This window comes from Musca autumnalis, unplaced genomic scaffold (assembly GCF_047663935.1).
Source record: "Musca autumnalis isolate F117 unplaced genomic scaffold, ASM4766393v1 scaffold_3, whole genome shotgun sequence".
NCBI lineage: Eukaryota > Metazoa > Arthropoda > Insecta > Diptera > Muscidae > Musca > Musca autumnalis.
The window spans coordinates 114,517,928-114,543,218 of record NW_027411866.1 but is presented as its reverse complement, the minus strand read 5'-3'; the positions used below and the strand labels follow the sequence as shown (position 1 = coordinate 114,543,218).

The 25,291-nt window shown below is 34.8% G+C and overlaps 1 protein-coding gene across 2 annotated transcripts in view; it reads right to left on the bottom strand.

Annotated features, from left to right (window-relative positions):
* Positions 1 to 4,692: 4,692 nt before the first annotated feature.
* Positions 4,693 to 25,291, bottom strand: part of g (adaptor-related protein complex 3, delta 1 subunit-like garnet) — a 34,251-nt gene continuing 13,652 nt past the window's right edge. The window contains exons 5-15 of one of the 2 annotated variants that reach the window (XM_073973975.1): positions 22,716 to 22,845; positions 22,484 to 22,623; positions 15,048 to 15,121; positions 14,342 to 14,490; positions 13,926 to 14,273; positions 9,304 to 9,475; positions 9,080 to 9,236; positions 8,271 to 8,940; positions 8,062 to 8,196; positions 7,865 to 7,997; positions 4,693 to 5,810 (exon numbers count right to left, since the gene is read on the bottom strand). In XM_073973975.1, coding sequence (XP_073830076.1) covers positions 5,156 to 5,810; positions 7,865 to 7,997; positions 8,062 to 8,196; positions 8,271 to 8,940; positions 9,080 to 9,236; positions 9,304 to 9,475; positions 13,926 to 14,273; positions 14,342 to 14,490; positions 15,048 to 15,121; positions 22,484 to 22,623; positions 22,716 to 22,845 — 2,763 coding nt within the window. In that variant the 3' untranslated portion in view covers positions 4,693 to 5,155. Of the gene's footprint in view, positions 5,811 to 7,864; positions 7,998 to 8,061; positions 8,197 to 8,270; positions 8,941 to 9,079; positions 9,237 to 9,303; positions 9,476 to 13,925; positions 14,274 to 14,341; positions 14,491 to 15,047; positions 15,122 to 22,120; positions 22,195 to 22,483; positions 22,624 to 22,715; positions 22,846 to 25,291 lie in introns of both variants that reach the window. The other variant, XM_073973976.1, reaches the window with a different exon arrangement.

Sequence of the window (25,291 nt, the reverse complement as noted above, 5' to 3'; positions counted from 1 at the left end):
TTTTTTATAAAGGGATTTGACTTTTCATATTCGATCAGCTGGTGTGATACCACTACCTGGTAGTTCTGCCATGGAATATTGTAAAACTAATTGGCCTTCAGGCTTACTTTACAAAATGTTTCAATAAATAAATAAATAAATAAATATGAAATTTCATAAAAATATGACATTTCCTGAAATTTTTTTTTCAAACTCCCACACTGTTTGCTGGGGAGATTTTTCCCACAAAAAGACGCAAAATTCTCCCACAATTCAAGATAGAGAATGTATACTTTTTTCCAATGGGAACAAATTCCCAATTCGAACTTCATTCAGAATGAGGGGAGATGGGAAATGGGAAAAAAACTCCCACAAATTTTTTGTCAGAATACGAAAATGTAGGAATGGGAAAAAATTCCCAACTTCCATGCGTTCAGAATAGGGCTGATTGTCAGTCTATCATTGTCAGTTTGGCTTCCATGGTAACTCTGAAACATTATTTATCCATCAACATAATTATCCCCTTAAAACATATGCTACAGTAGTACTGCAGAGTACGCGAAAGTCCGTAGTATGCATTTCTGAAAATTGTCCAAAGCTGGGGCTGAATTCTTGTTCTATGAAAAATTGAAATGAAAAATATTTTCTTTATAATTTTTTTCATTCGACAGTTTTCTCCTTTATAAAAGTTTTCATTTCACATTTTCATCGAAACAGAATTGATATTTTAACCCCCAGTTTTTGTAACTTATTTTTGTTCGTTCGTCTGTTTTCGTAATAATTTAGGCATCCATAGCTCAGCCCACAGATGACATACAGATTTTATTTTTCGTAGATGAGTTCCATATATAGTTAAGAATTCCTCATTTAAAAATCAGCGCTCTACATTTGCGCTAAGGCGAATAAATCGATCTACAAAATTTGACAATTCGTGTGAGAAGAATAAAATTTTTTTACAAAAACTGGGGGTAAGTGAATTTATTTAATATTATATACGTTTTTTGTTGTTTTAGTACTTATACTGGGGCCTAATTACGACATTCGGTATCGAGTTGTTTCGATGCGAGTACTCAAATTTCGTATGATGACATTCGATATCGAGTAAAATTATCGAATAATCGAACAAATATTTGCGAGACTTTGCTCGCATGAAATTAGCTATCGTAAACAAATAAAAGGATGTTTTCTGTCGTTTTATATAACAAAATTTTAATTATTAAACAAAACTGAAACAATTTTTAACATAATAGTTTGCAGTCGTTTTAATGAATAATAATAAAATTAGACCAATAAGAAATATGGGCATCAATTATCCAAAACTGATGTTTGCGGACGTTTAAAGAACAAATAAGTTGAAAATGTTTGCAATTTTGTAAAAACTAAAACATAATTTAAATAGTTTTATTTTGTAGGGATTTTTTTTTTTAATATATTAATTAAAAAAAGCGCAGATGTTGTGTTGGGTAAAATACAAGTTTAACAACAAACAATGGCTACAATCCACAATAAGTAACAAAAATCAAAAATATGTTATTATTTAAAAAATCCAGAGACAGATTGGTGGGTTTTTCTATTCTTTATGTTTTGCTCATTCATTACACAATTGCGCCGCCTACATACAATAGCGTTTTAAGTGCGCCACCAACAATAGCGTGGCAAACTAACATGCATTTATTAAGGTAGATGCATCAGCAATCAGTTATAACAATGTCAACAAGATTTTGCAAAAATAAATTATTTCGTACATTTTCGTAGCACGACATCATTCCGAAATTAATGTTCAATGTATTATTCAAACAATTCAACAGATATTCAATACTTTTCATTCATAATTTTGTTTTTTTAATTTTCGTTTAAAGATAAATATTTATTTTTGGTGTCTACCTTTAGGAGTGCTATTGATAAAATATGGTACATGGTACAATAATTCATAGGTAGGCCAGGTATGAGAATCGCCAAAAAATACAACCCTGTCGCTATGGCTTAAAACGTCAAAATTGTTTTGATGAATGATAACGGATGAGTAAACAAAGAAGAAGAAGAACGAAATGTTGAAATGAAAACAAAACAGAGTTGAATTTGTTGATCAATAATAAATATCAACTCTAAAGGTCAACACGGTTTTGACAGATTAAGCCATAACAAAAAAAATTGTAATCAGCTGATAGCTGTGGCCTACCTATGATATGGTAGATTACCGGTTATTTCTCGAAATTATCGACAACAACAATTTTTCCTTCTCGATCGAGTTTCATCATACCAATATTTTTTCGTGTCGACATTTTATTTACGAGTAAATTCTCGATCGAATCGAATCTCATAATTAGGCCCCAGAAATAAAGAGAGAATATTTGTGGTTTGTTTTGACGCTACTGTAAGGAAGCGAGCATCAATGCTCTAGATCAACAATCCTATCATGCAGGTTTAATGGGTTATCCCTAGTTGTGCAGATCAAAAAAACTCATTTTTCACAACTACCAAAATTGTTTAAGTAGTTCTTTCATCTGAAGAAGCACTCTTATGCCAAGTTTACACTTGCGCTCTAAAATCCACTGGATTTCACGAAATCCTGAAATACATCCCGGTGTTTACACTTATTTTTTGTTGATTTCATACATATCACAATGATCAAGGTAGATGCATACGCGCAGCTGATCGAACATGAATTTTCAAAACAAGTTGTTGCAAATTGAGTTAGTCATCAAAAATATACGACAATATAGAACTTTACTACTTTATTTCGAAAATTATCGTAAAACTATCTATATATCGTATTCATTGTGTATAGAACCCGTTCCCGTACTCCGAAGTCTAGCAAGACTTACACTTCTCTTTAAACAAAAATAGCGCCGAATAACACCCTATTCTCCTGTTTTCTGCCATACAATTTTGGCATAGTAGAAACTAGCAACATGTTCATTATCATCTAAATACGATAGCTGATACGTTGATTTGCTGCAGTTTTTGCAATTTCCGTAATTTTTTCGTTCCCGTATTTTTTAAGAAATTTGTATGGGGAAGCAATTTTAGACATTTCGCTCTTTTTTCTAACATTACCATTAAAAAAGTACGAGAACGCAATGAAAAATAGCATTGTAACAAAGTAATCTAATATTTTTTTCACATTGTTTAAAAATTTTGATTCTAAAATTTTTTGTTGCAGCAATTGACCATCTACCTTGTTTATTGTGATACGTGAAAAGTGTTGCAACTTTTGGTACTTTTTAAGTCACAAACTTCGAAATCACGAAAAGACGCCGAATGTAAACCAAACATTATACTACTTTTGGAATTTTTGTTGTTGAAAAATATTGCATAGTCTTGTGGTAAATGGCTAACTGCGGAACCTTTTTTGTAAAAGCGTTTTGCGGCGCCAACGATAGCTCGAAAACGGATGGGCCGATCTTCGTATATTTTAGTGTTTTGAGAACCTAATAATCTGTCTTTAAGCGAAACAGAATTTAAAAATCTATTCAAAAAAGGGGAACTGTCAAAGTAAAATATCGATTTTAACGAAAAAATGGACCGTTTTACAAAAAAGTTAAAGTTTCTATGCTACATACAAATCACAATAAATTGTTCCCTTCCAATGCTCATATCTCAACCAATTTTACTTCGATCGACTTGAAATTCTTTGCACCATACTCTATACTACCTATACTTCAAAATAAGCCAATAAATTTGAATTTTAGTGGCAAGTAGAAGTAACCCCTTAAATAGCATTTACACGGGTGCAGTCGCAGATGCCATAAAGTACTATCGTGTGGCAAGTACAGTGTGAATAAAGTTCTCGGAGTACATCCCTCATCTATCGCAACTGAGGAGCGTCAGCTGCCACGACAAACCATAGTAGTTTTGGCTCAACTACGCTCGGAACATTGCAGTCGCCTAAATTCTTATTGGGCGGAAATCGACCGCTCCGTGCAAGACATCTGCCCAGTATGTGGCATGGGCCCGCACGACACAAAACATATTTTCAACTGCCCAGCCAAACCTACTCATCTAACTCCAGGGGATCTGTGGTTACATCCCTTCGAAGCAGCCACTTTCCTGGAACTGGAGATAGACCCAGAGCCAGATTGAACAGAAGAACGAACATACAAACATAATAATAAACACTGTTACAACAACAACAACTATTGTGTGAATGCGATCCTCGAAAAACATACCCATTTATCTCAGCTGAGGAGCGTCAGCTGGCACCAGAAACCGGAGTAGTTTTGGCTCAAATACGCTCCGGATTGTGCAGTCGTCTGAATTCCTATAGGGCAAGGATCGATCGCACCGCACAAAACATCTGCCCAGCATGCGGGCCATGCACGCACGACACACTGCCCCTTTTCAACTGCCCTACCAAACCTAGTCAACTAACTCCAATACATCCAGAAAAAACGAACATTAATATATGTATATATATGTATACATATCAAATACTGTTGTGACAGTACGATTTGGCATGATCAGCTTTATAATGCTTCAAAGTACCCATTACGTATCTTGACATGATGAACATTATCTAACTTAGATCTGCCGATTTGTTGTTGCACAGTTTAATTTGAAAGTAGTTATTGCTATTATTTTGATTTCAATTAAAAATATAATTATTTATCAACATGATAGTTGATCATACGCTATCTGTGTATTGTGTGTGTTTCGTGTTTGTATTGTGTTTTGAGAATATTATTGATTATTTAATATATAAACTATACATTATACGATTATATATAAAATATTATGTTTTTATTTATTATTATTAATTGGTTTAAGTTATTTCTTTACTACGAACTAATTTAGTATTTATGTGTAAGTAATGTATATTATATTTTGTAAATAATTGTTCATAATCATTTCTTTATAGTACACATAATTCTGTTTTATTTGTTGTTTTTTCATTATGATTTTGTTCTTGTTTTTTACAAATATGTAAGTATATTTTTATATAACAAAAATTGCCAACAATTATTTTTCTTTGAGAAAAATTTCAAAAAAGAACGGATTCGAAATAAGAGCTTGCACATCTCTTCCTCTTTTCATTAATAAATGTATGTATGTATTTGTTTTTATAAATATGTATGTATGTATATTTTCAATACTAATTAAAAGATAAAATAATGTTAAATAATTTTATTTGTTCAAAAAAATGTTTTAATGGAATACGAAAGCAAACGCGCAACGTTTAAAAAATCTCTTTACTGGGCGTTGAAATACCCAAGGCTTCTTCATAGTCATTGGCAGCCACGGACGATTTGTGGTGATGATGGTGGCTAGACTTTTTCTTGTCCTTATGATGATGGTGTTCCTTCTCTTTTTTATCCTTTTTCTTTTTCATGGAGGTAGAGGTCGTCTTAGAAGAGGAGTCCAACAGTTCATTATCATTACTTTGTTGCAAATTTTTCAATTCCTTGGCTGATGTTATTGTCGACGACGTTGAGTGTGATTTGTGAGATTTATGATGCTTCTTACGTTTCTCTTGAGTTGTGTCAATGGAGGAAAGAATAGAGGCTTCTGTGTTGGAGGTGGGTTGGACTAATGTATTTGAAATGTTCATGGGTGCTTGCAATTCTTCCAATGATGTACCCAAAAGATTGGCACTATTCACATCGTTATTATTAGCTGCTGTTGCTGCTGTTGATTTTTTCGATTTTTTGTGTGACGATTTATGTTGTTTATCCTTCTCGTTTTCCTTGTTCTTATCTTTGTCTTTCTTCTTTTCTTTTTTATGAGTTGATGATTGAGATGTTGATTTTGATTTTTTTTCTCTTTCGAAGAGTTCTTGGATTTCGGCGGAATCCTTTTTATTACTGCGATATTTGGGTTCCTCCAAATCGGGTCTATAAAGAAAAAACAAAGAAAAGTGCTTCCAGTGATTAGGCCCCTGTTGTTATTGATTGTTCGAAGCCTACAAGGGTATGTTTTTGTGTCTATTCCAGTATTAGAGTTGTCCCAATCTAGTTCAATTGAATGATCTAGTTCACTATGTAGTTCCAATCGATCGGATCGTTTGTAAAAAGAAAACTACGAATAAGTGATTTCATAAATTCATTTGTATGAAATCACTCATACTTTTCGGAACTAGGATAGTGAACTAGTAACAAGATTTACCCAACTCTATCCGCAATTGACAGGAGCGCGAGCCGTCTATCATCGCATAGGTAAAACGACTACATATTATAGCGGTTTGTGTCATTAATACTTTATCACAACGAAACGTTCTATCCTAAAACATTCTTAAGTAGTGGTTGTGCTGCCACCTATCGTTGTGTAGCAACAACAGCATTCAATGTTGATAGGTTGATGTCTTCGACATTTTAGTGTTGGCATCTAACCATAATAAGATCTTATAATCTGGAGGAACGAACTCGAATAATTTTCGTGTGGATCTAGGTGCTCAACAAATAACTAATTTGGGACGGCGTTTAAAGCCTGTTGTTGTTCACTACCAATTCTGTATTTGGTAGAAACACCCTCCATCTATAGTTACTTAGCAAAAATTCCCTAATCAACACTCTCCTAACTAGCTATGAGGATTCCTGTCCAATTACTTATCCTAAAAAAAAATTCCAACCGGTATCATCATCTTAAACTAGCTAGGAGATCCAACAATAAAGCCAGTAAGACGAAGATCAGTACGGATTGGGATGCCTACAAGGCAATAAGTACAAGATTGAAATCAAGAAAGCTAAGCGGAGCTCTTGGGCTAGTTTTAGTGAGTCTATAGAGGGAGTTATGAAGCGGCTAGATTTCGCTATTCGATACTAAGGATACCCAATCCAAATATCAAGCGGAGCGACGGTTCCTGGACAAGATACTCTGGATATGGTATCAGGGGTTCATTTTCCCTGTTGTGCTAATTTTTATGGTGTCCTGCCTACAACAAGTCATAATCAAACTCGAACTGACGAGGATGAGCAGCTGATAGACGACTCACTAGCTTCTCAATACTACAGTGGGCGATTAATAGCTTTCAGCCTTATAAATCACTGGGACCGGCAGGGTCATTACTAACGATCCTGACGAAGATTTTGAAGGCCTGCTAGCGATTTCGCCTATGGAAAGAGGTAAACGTGACACTACCCGAAGACTATTAAAAGTTATGGAAAGGTTACTGCATCTGGAAATTAGCACACAGTTACGTCCGAAACAGATCAGTAGATCTCTGCACGCTATACCAAGGACAAATCTTTGGAAATCGCCCAACATGATGTGGTTGGGCACGTTGAGAGGAAAATGGAAAATTCAAAACCCAGGCGGATTTCCTCGATATAGAGTTGATGCAACTGTCCGGCCACAATGTGCTACTACCAAAGCAATCTGGCCTGTCGTCGTATAACGACCTCCCTCCTCTCACTCGAGAAGTTAGGAATGAAAATCACAGTGGAACTTATAACGGGTCACTGCAGAGTGAAATCTCTAACTTCAAAATTGGATGATAGTTGCAATGACTACTGCAGGCTATGTGTAGATACAGAAGAGATAGAGACTGTCGAACACCTACTTTGTAGGTGCACCTTGTTGCAAACAAGAGTACATCCAATACTGGATAGATATTAGATACACTCATTATACTTTTTAACTTTGCCAATCACTTATTCTAATTTAGCAAAGCTTCATAAATACTACAATTTTCCTTTCCAAGCAATATCTCATCATTATCCCTACCTCATCTCCCTCTTCATCGAGCAATAACTCTTGATATTCTATCGTCATCTTTACCCGATAATCATGTTTAGCTCATCATAATTTTTACTTCAACATCATCTCCGAGTCCACTACAACTTAAGCACCTTTTAAATTGTGATTTTCATTTTAGGGAAAAGTTGAACTAACATTAAATCGAGGTCGTCTGAATGTGTGTAAGTGTATTTATTTTATTGTTTATACTTACATATCCAATTCAATATCCAATGCTCTATGTGGATCATCTGAATCAAATTTGCCATCTTTGTCATCGCCATCGGACAAAGAAACTCCTTCAGGCATATCCAGAGTTGTATTGACAATGTGCATGGGTTTAGGATCTGTAATTAACAGAAAAGTGTATAACAGTTTGGCAAAACCTAAGTCCGATATAAAAATACTAACCATCTTCTGATTCCGATGTTGAATTGTATGTAGCCTTTGATTTTGATTTTTTGCTCTTTTTGGATTTTTTGTGTTTTTTCTTATCCTTGCTGCTGGATTTCTCTTGCAGTAGATATTGGTCCGAACGTTTAGTGGCTGTAAATGTAAATGTATACAAAAACAATAATTGATGATACCCAATAAAATACAAATAAGATTAAGATTTTTACCTCCAACTTTCAATGGTATATCTAATGAAAGCTCCGCTATAGGTATATCATCAATATTATCATACTGATCGGCGTTGTGTTGTGAGTTATTACTACTCAAAGAACGGGCATGCGAAGAGCCAACATCTGGTGTAGAAGGTGATGATTTCAAATAATGGGGATTATTCGATTGTTCAATCATACGTTGCATGCGTTGACGTTCAATTTGTTCTGGTGTCAATTCATCACTATGCCTCCTCTTTCCACCACTCTCATCCATCTGGGCCGAGGCACTAACAAACAGTTCCTCCTTTTCTTCATCGTGTGATGACTCATCTGTATCATCTTCAGGTGGTGGATTTATCCATTCATCTAAATCAAGGCCATCGGGTAGAGGAACTTTACGTTGAGCTTTAGGAGCTACAGGTATTAGATCACCGGCAAATAATAAAGCCATTTCTTGCACAATTTCTATTGCCAATGTGGGAATGGCGGTGGTTCTTTTTTGTGGTTCTACTGTTGTATCATCGCTACCAATAAAATCAACTTGATGATTACACATTTCATCGGTATCATTAAATTGAGCTCTCAACATTTCAATGAGAATGCAAGCTGAATTGGCACGTTCTTGAACCTCAATATCGTCGGAACTATTAAAATCTTGTAGTTTTTCCAAAACATGATTACAAAGCTAAATGAAGAAAAAATGAATAATAATGCGCACACAGATTAAAATCTTGTAGTTTTTCCAAAACATGATTTCAAAGCTAAATTAAGAAAAAAATGAATAATAATGCGCACACAAATTGAATCCAAAAAAAACATCTTACCCTAACTAATCCTTCGGGATCTTCGTTTTCTAAGCAAGTCGTGGCCAAACGTGTAAATAATTTTACAACATTCTGTACAAACACACTTTGTATGTGTCCCGGCACTTGTCGTGGTCTCAATAGAATATTTAGAGTATGCTCAGCATCCTCCAATTCACTGTTAAAAACAAGAATGATATGCAATAAAATTTCATAAAGTCTTTAATTCCACATAATATACTTACTTGGAAAATTCGCCAACTATCCAGGCGGCGGCATATAAAACTTCGTACATTGAATTACTCTGAGATGAAACGGAAAATGTATCCAATAGATTGGTCATTTCCTTTACAGCAAATTGACGAACAACAGGCACTCTTATGGCAACATCTAATAATTGTTCAGCTATCAAACGACCTGGAAATATATCAGAAAGGTAGATTAATAAAGGAAAGTTATGAAGAATGTTTTATTACATGTATGCAGAACAAGTAAAACAGTGCTTTGCCGAAAGAGATACAACCTCCTTCTCAGACATAATGAAAAGAAGCAAACCCAGCATGGATTGTTGTTGCAAAACATATCTGTTGTAATGTATACTGCAAGAACTATCCGTAATAAAATTTAAAATTTATTCGCAAACAGGTTTCAATTTCAATATTCGAATATGACGAAAGTTTGGAAGAATAATTAGTCACTGTTGGTGGCCATACGATTTTTACAAACATAGGGTAATTATATTAGCCATAGGGTAATTATAATTATATTAAAATTATACTGTCATAATATGATCCAACAGGTAGTCCCTGTGGTAAAAATGTTAAAACGATTGTAGACATCTCCCTAAATTGCACAGTTTTGGTTAACCTAAGGAGTTGGACCGATATAGTCCATTCGTACTTGGTTTAAGTGCGAGAGAAACATTACGATGGGCAAAGGTGGGACCAATGTCAATCACTCCTTTCCATAGTTAACGTGCCCATCAGGTACTTTAGTTGGTCACCGTGGATTTTTAAGAGCTTTGGTATCCTCGAACAAACCTTAAACTGTACTTAATGAAAAATGTTGATGTACGCAGCACAAATCTACTGGAGTTGGTTGAGTAGGTTTGGCAGGGTTGTTGAAAAGGTTCAGCGTGTCGTGCCGGCAGATGTTTTGCACAGTGTCATAGATTCTTGTCCTATGGGAATTCATCCCGAGCGTAGATGATCCAAACCTACTCTGATTTGTCGTGTCAGCTGAAGCTCCTCGGCTGCGATAGATGGGGGATGTTCTCCGGTCCTATCCACCATATGGTGGATGACTCTCACGGTAACACTCGAGCAAGTACTGCAACGAAATCATACGATTGTGTTGCTGCACTGAAAGAATCTTTCAGCCATGGCTCCTCAGTGATTTGATTTGGTGCCGGTAGGGTTATTTAGAGTGTTATGTTCTTGCGGAGGTTGTCGATTGAATAAAAGGCGATATTTAAAACAATGTCCGGCAAAAAGGGGCACACGTGCCCTTGATGAGAATAACAACAGAACAACCACCTCTCAGTCTTCGTTCAGAAGTCAAAGAAGAAGGTTCTGTTGTCGGTTGTTTCAATGATTTTTAATTTTAGCAATGCATTAACGCACATGCTGTTTGTGGAGAGAGCGAGAGAGAGTCGTATGCGTGAGGCCGCAAACAATGCATTTGTATTGGTGCCGATACCTGATTTAAAACAAAGACTAAAGAGACTAACCGGCTGTGTACTGACAATGAGCCAAATTATGAACGGCATCTCACCGTGAGTTTTCTCTTTCTCGCCTCCTCCCCTATTATAAACATCATATCGCCGTGAGTGCTGTTATGTTCTCACTCTTCCCTTATTATAAACAACAAGAGGGTAAGCAAAACTCACGTTCGTGAAAAAATTAGCTATTACAAATGTAAAAAAAGTGAGAAAAAGAGGCAAATTTGTGCTGAAATTTCTCACTACCGAAATCAAAGTGAGTTGAACAAAAAAATTTAAGTGTGGTCATTTATTTTAAAAAATACGAATATTTTGTATCTGTAATGATAATTAATTGTATTTTAGGTTGAAAGCAACAAAAAATAATTAGACATTTTTTATGTTTTGAGGTTATTGTTGACCTTTGGACGCTTTTTTCTTTGGTTTTAATTTTGGCTTGAGGTCAACATAAGAATTAAAATTTTTTTGTTTTTATTCTTATAAAAAGAAAGAAATATCATTGTTATTATAAATTTCTACCATATTGTTTATAGTTGCATAAAACAAATGTTCTTGTTTTTGAAAGCCAATCCCTGAGGATGACCATCAAAGATGGTTGAAATATTGGAAATGGAATAGATTCTACCTTATTGTGATAAGAGTTTCTTTATATTTTTAATCCCAATATGTTTTCGACAAAAACAAATATTAGGACATTTACCGCTAACATTTTTTCAGAGTTCTTTACGAATTCGGTCTGAATCTCTGAATTCTTTCAGAATTTGGTAAAAATTGGGTCTAACTTCAGTTCCAAGAATGGGATGTAACTATCCACTGAAGTTAAATGACTAGGTTTGGCATCGCACCTTTAAAAGACGAAGAGTGCTATGCATGGTGCTATCAACATTTGCCCTATAAGAATTTAGACGACTGCAATATCCCGAGTATAGATGAGCAAAAACTACTCTGGTTTGTGGTGGACTTTATTCACACTATATTTGTTTACATTAGAAACTGCGACTATGTGAAAGCTATACAAACCTACTTGAAATGCTTGTTGAGCAAGGGGTTCTCTCCTGTATCGTTGGGCTTTCCTCTCTAGAAAGTGAAGATCATTCTTGATGGACCTAGTGTGTCGGGCCAACCTACTAGATGGTGATTGGGATGGCTCTCACGGTAACGCCCAAGCAAGTACTGTAACTAAAGCGTTCCCCGTTTTCAGGTATGGACAGATCAAAAAGGTGCATACTGTATAAAGCGGTTCACAAATATACAAGGACCCAATCTGGAGCAACCCATGTCTGCGATTGTTGTTCCTAGAGAGAGTAATGTACACGATTTGGAACTTTTGGGGTCGCAGTCTTGGAAAAAATGGGTGCTGGTGCTAAAAAGATGACATGTCCAATCACTTGCCCTCAAGCTTGAATAGAATCAAATATTTTGATGGAATATAAGTCCAGACCGTTGCCCCAAAAAGATCCAAACCATTTTGAGATCTTAATCACGTCATCGTCGATAACCCAGTGGAATGGTATCTACACCAAGCAATTTCCTGGAATAGTATTTTAAGTAACGGTTGTTATATGCCATGAACAAAAAAAAAAATTGGAATTACAATTGAAATTTATTGAAATTGTATTTAAAATTCATTAAATTGGTTTTAGTGTTGAAGAAAGCATTAGGAATTATACTTAGCATTCATAGAATTGGTTCTTATACTGGAGAAAATATCGGATGTTTCACGAATTGTATTTACAATTCTTGGAATTGGCTAAATGCTGAACCTCATTTGAACCAATCATTGATCTCCTGTGATGTCCTAACATCGCTGGTACAGCTTCCACTCCATTTCCTTGGTATTCCTCAGAACTTGCCATTTCTGTTATCACCCAAAATGCAACATTAAACATTTACTTATTGTAGCCATTTAATGACGTTTTTAAACGACATTTGTTCACTTTTTTACGATTTTCCAATAAATTTCACGAATTCTTCAGTGAGTGTAAATAAACAATTTTCACATATCTGTCAAAACAAAAGAACAGCTGTTACAGATGTTGCCATGTTGTTTCAATGTTGTATTTTCTTTTACCAATATTCATGTTCTTTTACAGTGGATTTTTAATAACCGACATTTTTCTTGCTAGAAATGTTTATTAATTTGAAAATTTATTTACTTTTTATGCAAAAAATAAGAATTTAATAATCCCAAAGTTATTTGTGCAAAAAATGACGGTATGGTAACACAAATTATTATTTCAAGGGTTCACAAGTCGCGCCATTATTTTCCATTTTCCGACTTGTCAACCCTTGTTCACTTTTTGTGCTCCTCCCTGCCCAATCGTAATAGCTCGAGCAGGTGAAAGTGAACTGCAACTCACTTGTGAGTAGCTCCCTACGTGAAGATTCATAATCGCTATGAATGTGTTGAAGAGATATATGGGGTTATTCTGAACGAAAATTCTCCGTGAGTTTTTTCACTTTCTCCCTTAAGTTGAAACGGTGGAAAGACACGAATCACGGCGAATATTCATTCAGAATAACCCCCATAATAACTTAAAACTACTGAGGCATGCATCATTGCTAAGGTGTTGCCATTTTTTTGAACTTTATGAGCTGATACTAGGGTTACCCTAACATAGAGCTCTTGGGACATTATTTCAGGAAATATGGAATCCGCGAGCACAACCTGTTGCATAAAAACATGTCCCTAGTCCATTGTTACGAGAACCAAATCGGTTGATCCGTTCGTGAATTATTGTGAGCTCCATTCGGTTCCAAATTGTCTGAAACGGATTTCATCCGGACCAATATTTCGATGAGGCACATTTTCATCGTATCAACGTGTATATACCCTCTTTAGCCTAAAGGCTAAATATTTATTGTATTCCTTAGTGAGTTAAAGGTCCGACTTTCTCCATTCGACACCATTAGATTTTAATATCTAAACCATAGGTTTCCCAGACATTGGTTTCCCATATGCTATCTATTTAACAATCAATGGCTTCCTTGGTTCTGTATTTGAATGGAACATGCATGATGACTCGGTACCGTCCAAGCCAATTCTATACAAACATTTTGTTCTATTAAATCATTTCTATTCCAGTCTTTTCGAATAAAATAAAAATTTCAATATATGTATGTATATATAAACCATATATTACTCACCATGTTTTGAACCCGCCTCCAGCTGTATCAATTCAACAAGCACCGTTAAATACCATTCAAAATTGGTAACATATAAATACGAGCTTTGGGAACATATTTCAATAACTTTATATAAAAGTTCATCTCGATAATTGGAACCTTCCGCCCGCTCCATATGTCCCAAAAGACGTTTAACGATTTCCATGAGATTCTTTTTCGATACCATGCCATAGAGTAAGTCCAATGCTCTCAAGCGTATGGATTCATCTTTGTCATCCAAACAAGCTAAAATGAGATCCTTATGAGCTTGAACACTTTTTGGATGTGTTTTTAAGATTTTTGACATGGCCAAGAGGCCCAAATATTTTACTGTAAGACAAAAATACATGTTTTATATATTATTCAACAACGGTACTAATACTGAAAGTTTAACTTACAATTTTGATCGGAGTCTTCAATAAGGATACGCAACTTTTGTACGCAAAGTTGTATAGAGGCACTATGGTTTGGCATACCACTGCTAATGCTGATCAGCACAGCTATAACTGTATTAATGCATTCATACAGCAAACTCATAGCCGATGTGCTGTTGAAATGGACAAATAATTAAAAAAAAACATTATAAATTAAAACATGTAAAATATTTTATGAATATATTTTATAATACTTTTTAAAATTATTTATTATTAAAAACTGAAAAGAAAATACTTAAAAAAGCTACAAAGTGAAAGTGAGATTTGCTTGAATGTAATTTTCTATATTTAAAAGAAAAACAATAAATGAAATATGAAACAAAACAAAAATTAAATAATTTACATATATTAATTGCACTTTATGGAAAAATTAAAAACAAGAAGGTACGTGAACATAATTGTAAAAAGCTTTTAAATAATTCTTTTTGTTTGCGCTCTGGCTGGCATTACATTGAGAAGACAAAACAACAACAACATAAAGGAAATTATACACAATACGCACACGTTCATTTCCAAAAAGAAAACATCGTCAAACAAAAGACGTTAACACAAAAATTGCACTTGCTGTATGTTTTTTAGGTTTTTATTCTGTTTTTGTTTTTTTGAGTTTTGTTCATTATTTTCTTTTGTTTTGTTTCGTTTTAAGAGAGACACATAAACATAAACTTGCCTATGGATAAGATTTGTGAGTGGTTCTATTAATTTCTTTCCTAGCCGGGGTTCTAAAGGAGTTAAAGCGCCAAACTGCAAATGCAAAAAGAGATAAAAAAGAAGATATAAAAATGATAAAACCAAGCTGAATTCAAAATCAAATACAATTTTTTATTTCAATAATAACAAAATTACACAATGATCTTATTTGCTATTTTTATTGTTGTAGTTGTATTTTTGTTTGAGATAAATGTGTTTCAAGAATGAAATTAGTAGAGATGTTGACCAGGAAAGTCGACTGGCACTAACTTAAAGAAGGTAGACTAGGAAAAAAGTCGATTGAAAACCACTTTGAAGAAATTCAATAGTAGGGAATGCAGGAAATATCGAATTGAAATAAATCGAAAATATTATATTGCAATCAATCAAAATCCTTTGTGATTGTTCTAGAATTCAGTTAAGAAATATGGAGTATTTAACAACTTTTGGAGGAAAACACCAACTCTATAGGCGAATCGTAAAGGCCGATTTCACTTTTGTCGCCCGTAGCAAAGACCACCGAGGATTAAGTCCTCCCCATCGTCAGAAATAGGTATCCAGTTGCCGATCATCTGCACGGGTTCCGTAAAAGCACAGCATGACGACAGCGCTGCACGCCATCTCCACACATATTAGTCGAGGACTCAACCAGAGCAAGCCGTGCGTTAGGACAGTGAAGACGTGCGATAAGAAGTCTTCTTTAGTAGAGTTTTCTTGTAGAGATTTTCACTGCTACAATATTTTCTTTCGTTCCATTTCGTTTCTAAGCAAAATCGTGAAAACCTAAGCAAACCCTAAAAATGTGAACTTTTACCACGATTTATTGAAAAGCCCTCCGGCGATTTTTTGTTTTTTTTTTATTTCCACATCTATGAACATTGTAATTTCAGAATCCGCAAAAACTTCCCAGGTGTAAACACTTTTATTTAAAGTTATTTCAGGTACACCGTGTGTGGTGGCTACACAATCATAATCGTACCGTGGTCACTTTTCTGAAAAATTTGGATTTTGGTCTAAACTGGGGTTTTTTGGTAGCTGGTTTCATTTTTCATATTATTTAACACTCACGTGGGTCATTAATAAGGTCTTTTTATCCCTTCTCCTATAAAATGTGATCGTAGCAGATCAAAATATTCTACAAATTTGTTCGCCATAAAATGTTGCTATAGGGTCCTAGAATACAACAAAACTCTATATCTTATCTAAACTCCAGAAATATGCAAAAATTAGAACACATTTTATGGTTAAAGTCTTACTTCAACTGAGTTTGTGCCACATTGTCCTACAAAACATTATTTGAGAATTATGATGTTAAAGGCAAATTGTTCTCCACTTAATTTCACTATAAGTCCCCAATTACATGGAATCTCTATTTGCATTACATACCAAGTAAATACGGGTATCAATTTTGCAAAAAAAAAAAAACTAGAAACTAAAATAGGTGGACAAGTTTTCACCATTTCTATATTTGTAAAAAAAAAATATTTGAGTTAAGATTTTTTGGAATCCTTGCACTTTACGTATTCTTTTATTATACCCTACACTACTATGTAGAAAGGGTATTATAAGTTTGTTTTCGGAAAAATTCATGTAACACCGCGAAATATTCGTCGGAGACCCCCAATGTGGTATACCAATCTTCATATCTCGGCGAGATAAAGCGATTTTGAGATGTGTGTCCGTCCGTCCGTCCGTGTGTCCGTCTGTCCATTATAAATTGTAATCAAACTCCAGGCCGCAATTATGGACCGATCGTCACGAAATTTGGTATGGAGGTCGGTTTCACATCAGAATAGATCGCTATTTTAATTGGTGATGATCGTGAAATATTTAGCGGGTGAAATGGACCAAAAACATAATATTTATCCGATTTTGTAGTTGCTCTGTAGGTCGCAATAATAGTCCGATAGCCTCGAAATTTAAAATAAGATAAGAGTATATGACATAGAAGAAGCTTGCGATTTGAGATGGCGATCAGAGGATATTTAGAGGGTTAAATGGACCACAACTTTTGTGTGAAAATTGTGAAATTTTTTTATAAACATCTTATATCTTTGTTCCTAAAGGACACATTCCCCACTCGTGAGTTACATTTGGAAGACGATTTCTTGACCTTTAATTGATGTCAATTATCTTGATGTACGTGATCAGATAACAGAGTTACAGCCTAATATATCCACTTTTTTGTTTGTAGTATAATTATAAACCCGCTAGAGGTCGCAATTATAGTTCAATAGTCACGAAATTTTGCACGTGGTATGAGTTTAGGTAGAAGAAAATGCCTATAATTTTGAATGATGATCTGATATTATTTAGCGGGTGACATTGATCATTAATTTTGTATGAAAAATATTCAGATTTTATTTTGGGTCCATGTTTTAATTTCTGGAAGGCATATACCGGCAAAGTAGCCTACATATGGAATAATAACTACTGACCTTTCCCCTGATGCAAATTGCAATAATATGTCTGCTAGATAACGGGAATACTGCCTAATATGTAATGGGGTTTCTGTAGAGAACCATAATTTCCTCCCATGCTACCAATTGTTTTATATCATGACAGCGAAATTTTCAGTTCCGTTCATCTGTCTCTCTTACTGTCTAGCTGGCTGGTGCGCACGATAACTCCCGAACAGATCTACCGATTAGAACCGAATTTTGCACTTCGTAATTTTTGCCCAAACTTAGTTTAATTTCGAATATGGGCCACATCGGTTCACTCTTCACTGTCTGAAAAAATGTGTGAACGATAATTGTCGAAGTGCGAAATCGATTTGGTCCAAACTTTCCATATATTAGTATTCCTTCCAGATATAGATCCGGTAAGACTATATCATTCCACAACTTCAAGTATCTCCCAAACAAAATTTGGAAAGGTGAAATTTAAGAGTCCTATCGAATCGTTTTGATTTTCTTCAGCAGATTGTCCTTGCGGTCCCCTTAGCGATGGTACAATTGCAGTGGCAAGTCCACACCTCCAGAGATTATGGCCGAAAAGGTCCAAGAAACCCTGAAAAACAAGCAAGAAACCTAACTAAAATGGCAAATCCCCAAGATAACTCTCAAGGGGATTTTCTGCTGGGTCCAAACTTTGCACATCCTATTATTTCACCCAGTCATGTATCAGGTTGGAATATGGACTATATCGGTCCCGTTCTTCGAGTACCTCCTACACAAAATTTGGGAAAAGTGCAGTTTAAGGACCAGTTTCGGATTTATTTGAATTTTTTGAAGAAGGTTCTTTTCACGGTACCTATTGCAGCGGTACAATTTTTTCCGGAGTAAGTCCATACTTCCTGAGATAATGCTGAGGGTATATCACCGTTAGCGGAGCGGACTTATAAGTACTATCTTACTTAGTGTGTAATTGAATATGAATAATTTTGGGATTCAAAAATTTGTTTGCATTCAAATTATTTGAATTTCTATTCATTATTATTAGTTATTTCTATCGGTATAAAATATGTATATAACCACAATGAACTATTTTCGAAATGCTCTGAAAATTACAAAACTGCGTGCATTACCAAGCATATGTGAGGACGATAGATCTTCAATAAACCCACAATCAATGTGAACTTTCCAATTTTGGCATATTGTTTAGAAATGTATAATTTAAAAAATTGTTCCACAAAATCCCAGTAGGGACAAGGGAGGGAATGAATTCATGTTATGTCATTGATATGTGACGTATTTTTATCGCCGAATCCGAAAGGCGTGTACACGTTGCCACTTGTAGAGAAGTTTTTCATGGCTGAAATAATCAGGAAATATCGGCAGCATTACAAAGGGGTATTATGCCACCGTGGAAAATTAGATGTGGCCAGGCCTGGGAATCATACCCGCAATGCGGTTGCACATAGCTAATTCCTACAGGTTGTGGTGTAGGGTATCACATGGTCGGCTCCGTCCGACTATAGCCTTTGCTTACTTGTTTTTATTATGTCAGAAATGAAGCAGGCAAGCAAGCGAGGCTGCTTGTGTACCCAGGGGCTATATCCAAATGTAAACCGATTTTCACCAAAGCAATAGCGTTCTTACTATGGCTAAGAAAGATATTGCCCAATATTTAGCTGAATGTGAAAAAATGTCATAACTACACGCAGCGGACTCTTTTGAACAACATTTAAAAGTATCTAGTGTAAATTTATAATTCTTTCTTCGATTTTTGGCCAGGTGCATGGTCGAAACTATGTATTTGCCTTTGAAATGTTCACATCATAACATACAGTGGTGTGAAAAATAATAAGGACACTTCAATCCATAACCAAGATTACATTGAAAACTGACTAAAAAAGTGAAAATTACATCAGCATATAAAATTTATTGTTTTCTTAAAATGTTAAGAAAAGTATTATAAAAATATTTTGATTGCTTGTAACCATATTTTATTTATCTTTTATATTTTATGCGAATTGTCGTAGTTTGGTGTGTGAAAAATAATAAGGACACTTCATGACATCCTTTAATAAGGACAAAACTTGAAAGAAGTTAATGCAGGTTTTTACTAAATAATGGTAGATAAAGTGTTTCAGTGTCATTAATACTTTGTAGACGATCCTTTGTTTTCTAAAACGAAAGCGCATCGTCTGGACAACGAGTCGGCCAAATTTTGGCACTTCTCTACTGGTATCGCGTTTTACGCAACCTGTATAAGTTGCTAAAGGTCGCCATAATTTGATGGACATTTTCTCCTGCTTGATTATTTAACTTCATTCCACAACATTTTTCAATCGGGTTCAAATCAAGGGATTGTATGGGCCATTCTAACAACTTAACTTTACTATCCTGGAACCCCTTTTTTATTTTACCGTCATTTTTGGGTCATTAACCCCGCTGAAGACTCATTTGAGAGGCACACCACCTTCAGCATACGGAAAATTATATTTTTCAAAATTTCAATGTAATCTAGTGATTTTAAAAACACTTTGAATACTGTATAGAGACCCCACAGCATAGTAAGAAAATGAGCCCCACACCATGCTGTTACCTCTGCCATATTTAGCCGCCTTCAGAGTATATTTTGGGTTATATTATTGATTTTTAGGTCTTCAACCCTGATAAACTCCTCTATCGGAACAAAAAAATATATTTGGTTTCATCAGACCAAAGAATGGTTCGCAATTTTTCTTAGATCAAGCGATGTGATTTCAAGCAAACTGTATTATTTGCTGAATATTTTTATACCCTACACCACCACGCGGGAAGTGTATAATTTTTCGATTAAAATTATACTTTTCTGGCACTGTGAGCTCTAATGTGGCCACCACAGAGGGTTTTAGAAGTTGTTGATGCGTCAAAATTAATATTTAAGTAGTTTTTTATTTGTAAAGATGTGGTAAAAGGATTTTTTTTAATCATTTAATAACGCATTTATTATTACAGGTGCAATTTTTGGATTTCTACTACGACTTTTATCTTTAAGGTTCACTTAGCTGCATCCTCCACCATTGTTTTTAAAGATTCTAAGCTTTTTCTGTAATTTTTCTGTATGAATTTCCTTCTTTATGTAAACATTTAATGATTTCTCGAGTAGCGTGATAACAATGCATATTTTTACCCATATTTGCAAAGAAAAACTAAAAATACCAGTACATTTAACATTTAATGAATAGAAATTAATTCATTTTAAACTTTTACTTACAGAAAAGAATCACAAAAAAATAATATCAATTTATTTTTACTAAAACGAAAAACTGTCCTTATTATTTTTCACAGCAGAAATCACGAATTTTACGAAAAATATTTGTTTTGTATAAAAACTAAACAGAAAGAATCCAAAATCGTAACGGGATTTCTTATTGCAATACATGTACATTTTCAAAAACAAATTTCCATCGCAAATTCTTACATTTTACACATTTTAGGAGCGACCAAAATTTATGAATGTCACTGTCCTTATTATTTTTCACACCACTGTATAAATAACACACTCTTTGCTGGAAACAAATTGAAACTTTAAGATTAGGTTATGTTTTTGTAGCAGATCTATTCTTGTTACAGAATAAAGAAATAGGAGAGTCATAGGACAAGAAGACTCGGGATCTGATCGTAATCCCAAATATTGTGGAAGCGCGAAGTAGGACAATGTTTGATAATTGTTATATACGTAACTCTTGAAATCCTCGACACAATCCTTCAATAGCTATTCTATTTCTGAAAGTCTCTAATTCGTATTCCACATGTGGAAGACAAATATATTAAACTTGATAATGGTACGGTAAATGTAGAACAGGGCATTTCAGACCATAAGTTATATGCCAAAGTGTTGACCGTTTTGTTTGGAAAGAGTACAAATCCAAAAAGTACCTAAACTCCAGAAATGTTTGCAGTGATAAAGGTTATATAAAAAAGAATATAGGAATAATTCTCGAATCTTGTAGTAAAAAAGTGCAAAAATTTAAATTGAAGGAGCGGAATAAGTGGAAAATATGTGTTAAGCTTCCTTAAGGCGCAGACAAAAATAAACATGCTAACAACTCCTATATTTGGTAGAAATAACAATAATATTGGGTGGGTGTCCAAAGGAGTTTTGGGAGTAAAATTGAAACTTGCTTTGCAGGTGTATGTTTACATATCTTAATCCTCAACAAACAATTTGGGCAACAATCGTGGTATTATAAAATTGGGACATGAGACAATATTTGCTATTTGGATACATTTTTTGATACCATAAAATTAAATTGCATTTTTCTTCATGTTTGAGACGTTTTGTGTTGAAAATTATAAGAAAAATAAAATCAAATTAAAACAATAAATTCAAATCGTCTACAATAATTGAAAAAACAAGCTATTTTTCAAAAATATTATAATAAAAAATAAAATAATAAAATAAATTATCGTGAAGGCCGGTGGTGGTGGTTGTAGTGGTGGAGAAATAACAATTGAAAATATAAAACAATTATAGCTTATCATAAAACAGAAAATTAAAATCAAAATTAAATTCCAATCTTTCCAAAAGACACATAATCCAAAATCATATTTAATAAATATATTTAATTTTAATTAAAAATTATTGTTTAAGAAAATTATTAAAAAGAGTTTATTAAACCTGGAAATAATTTCAATCAAGGGTTGAGTTAATTTACGTCCCAACGCTGGCTCAATAGTGGTAAGGCTGGCGAACTTTTTTGTTTTGGTTTTTTGATGGTTGTGGTATACAGAGTACGTACGGAGAGGAAAAGTAACCGGGGGAAGGATAAAATATAAAAAACAAAAATGTTGTTGTATTTTAAAACTTTTGTTCAATTGAAAAGATATGTTTTAAAAATTCTTGATCGAAGACTGGTAACAAAACACTTGTGATGTTGCCATAAAGACAACAACACTTTTTCGTTTAGAAATACGTACAAAATAATGTACACATTATATAAATATCAATAAATAAATCGAAAACATAAAACTTTAAACTCACCAATTTGATAATTTTAATAAGCATCCAATTATTTGTTGATGTTGTCATTAGTTTAAAAAATACAGGAGCTAAAGGAAGATAATTTTTTGGATTCTTACGTGCTAATTCACAAACAACATTAACGGCAGCGGATTGTACGCCTACAAAAAAGAAACAGAGTGAAAATATACAACGTTAGTTGTTTCTGTTGCAAAGTGTAGAAAAGGAAAAAGTATAGAATTTGTGACAAAACCTGGATCAGGATCTTCCAGTTTCTCTTTAAGTTTAGGAAATGCAGGTTTTAAAGCTTCTGGATAACGTAGAAATACTTTATACATCATAAGGACGGCTTTCATGCGTAGATAAGGTTTGGTGGAACTCATCTAAAAAATAAGAAAATATTGAATTGCGTATTATTGTATTTGCAATGGTCATTTACTACAAATAGTTGATTTGTAAAAAATATAAATAATTACTAAAGTACCACTAATATTGACCGGATTTATAAAAATACCTCTAAGGACCATAATCGGGTTTTAAAAAATGAGTCTCAAGAAGTACTTATTCGCAAGATGATGATTTGAATGGTTTTGTCTACAGCACCTTAGAACAGTTCTCTGGTTGGTCAATACTCTGAATCCTTGCCAATTTGCTTTAAGGAAAGTACGGCGTTCAGAGGTTATGAAGATTGGTTTCCAATTGATGGAGATGAGGATACAGAGATAGTTCGACCCAAGGGAATTGACAGGTTGTCATTGTTGTTGTAACAGCCCATAACTCTAGCTCTATCTCCAGTTATAGGAATGTGGCTGTCTTTGAAACTAGGCCAATTAGCTTTACCATAATTGACGAAAGTGCGGCGTTCAGAGGTTTCATCACCTCTGGTGGTCTGCTGATGGAGACAATTATGGGGAGATGGTTTGATCCAATAGAAACGACGGGTTGTCAGTCAGCACTATACCCCTCTGGTCGCTTTCGAGTACCGAATGCCACAACTCATGACGAGCATTGAAGTGCTCAAAGACCAGAGGGTTATGATCTTCCGAAAGTGGGCTAATGTTGAGCCTATATTCTGGAGTACAGCAATGTATTTGGCGCGATGTATTTTCGCAACTCTACCTCGGCAGTTCCACACCTGAGAGCTACCCCCATATGTTCCATCTACGGGTCGTTAGAGACAAGCGAGATAGGTCTGTATTTAACAGATTGGTGCAACAGGAAAACTAATCCCCCACCTCCACTTCTGGTTCGATCTTTCCAAATACGTTGTAACCATCACAACCCTGTAAGCTGCAGTTGTTGCTGAGATTGGTTAAATGCACTGCCGCGTCCATGACATTCTTCCGGCTCATGAAATCCACTATTTCCTCCATCTTACCTCAGAGTCCAATGCAATTAGATTGCAAAAAGTAATGAATTAGGCATAGGAACAACAACCGCTGGTGTTAAGTGCTGCGTGTGCGTCTGATGTTGAGGGGACTGTGTCATCAGAATACGCGAGATGACGATGGCGGCTCACTGGCGACTGTGTTCACGCAGCAACATAGTCCATGTCGTAGTCCGTCGCATGGACGTGTCCGGAACAACCTCTGAGATGCACTCACTCCGACATCTACTGATATCACCGAAGTGTGAGTGTGGTGGATGTAACAAACTGAGCACAAATAAATTGGTCCTGGGCCTTGCTCCGTCCCGCCAAGGACCAAAAGAAACCGGAACAGGCATTCCGGTACATGCTGCTCCCAATACAGAAAAACGATACAAATACAAACATGTGTACACTGAGGCGCGTCAATCCGGTATAGAAAAACCCGCCGCCGCGGTATTGTGTCACAGCTTATAATTTCTACCGGCGCACAGTGGTTCAGAAATCAATTTTCCTGGACAAAACCCCAATTTTTTGTCGTCACCGATTGTTATATGGAATTCGATAATAAACATATGGAAACCAAGGAAACCAAAAATTATGTCAAAATATATTGGAAGGTGTGGGCGTGACGTGCTCATACAGGCGACCATTTTTTCGCAATTTTGGAAATTTCTGGAGAAAGAAATAGCTCTTTCTCGGAAACTATAACAGTAGTGCGATTCTCTAACTCATTTTTTGAGTTACCGACAACTGTCGGTAAAATTAAAATGCTTATAATTTCGGTGATTACCGATGTTTTTCGGTAAGATAGCGACGAATAAAAAGCAGTCGTAATGTTCTACCGATAGCAAGATTGTTGTCAACTTTTTTTAACTTTTCATTCATAATTTTGCGTTTTAATTTTAACGATTTTTGTCGGTAACTCAAAAAATGTGTTAGAGAATCGCACTACAGATATTGTGTTCATAGTTTTTTTAGGTAGGTAGGATAGATGTCTTTAAGAACCGTAGCGTTTACACGAAGTGAGCTATTTTATTTTTCATCTGGTAAACAATTTTAGTGAAATTCCAAATTTAGTGGACTAGAACTTTTAGGGAGCACCTTGGAACAAAGTTCTGTTTTCACATAGAGTGTCCTCTTTCAGCCCGTATATATTTTTGTATCCGTTCCGTCCGTTTAACACTTTTTTACATTTTTTGAAATTACATGGGAAAAAATGTGTGTGTTTTTCCATACTGTTTTCCATATAAATTATAGGTTTTTACGCAAATCGACAGTTGTTTAAGAGTTATAATTTTGGAAAATTTTAAATTTTTGGAAAAGAAATTAAAAAAATCCATTTTTTTAATTTTTTGTATTTTTATGGTTTGTTTTTTGGTGTTTGAGTCTTTTTAAATTAATAGAACATATGAAAAACTCAAAAACACTCATATTTTGATGCAAAAAATGAAAAAATCAAT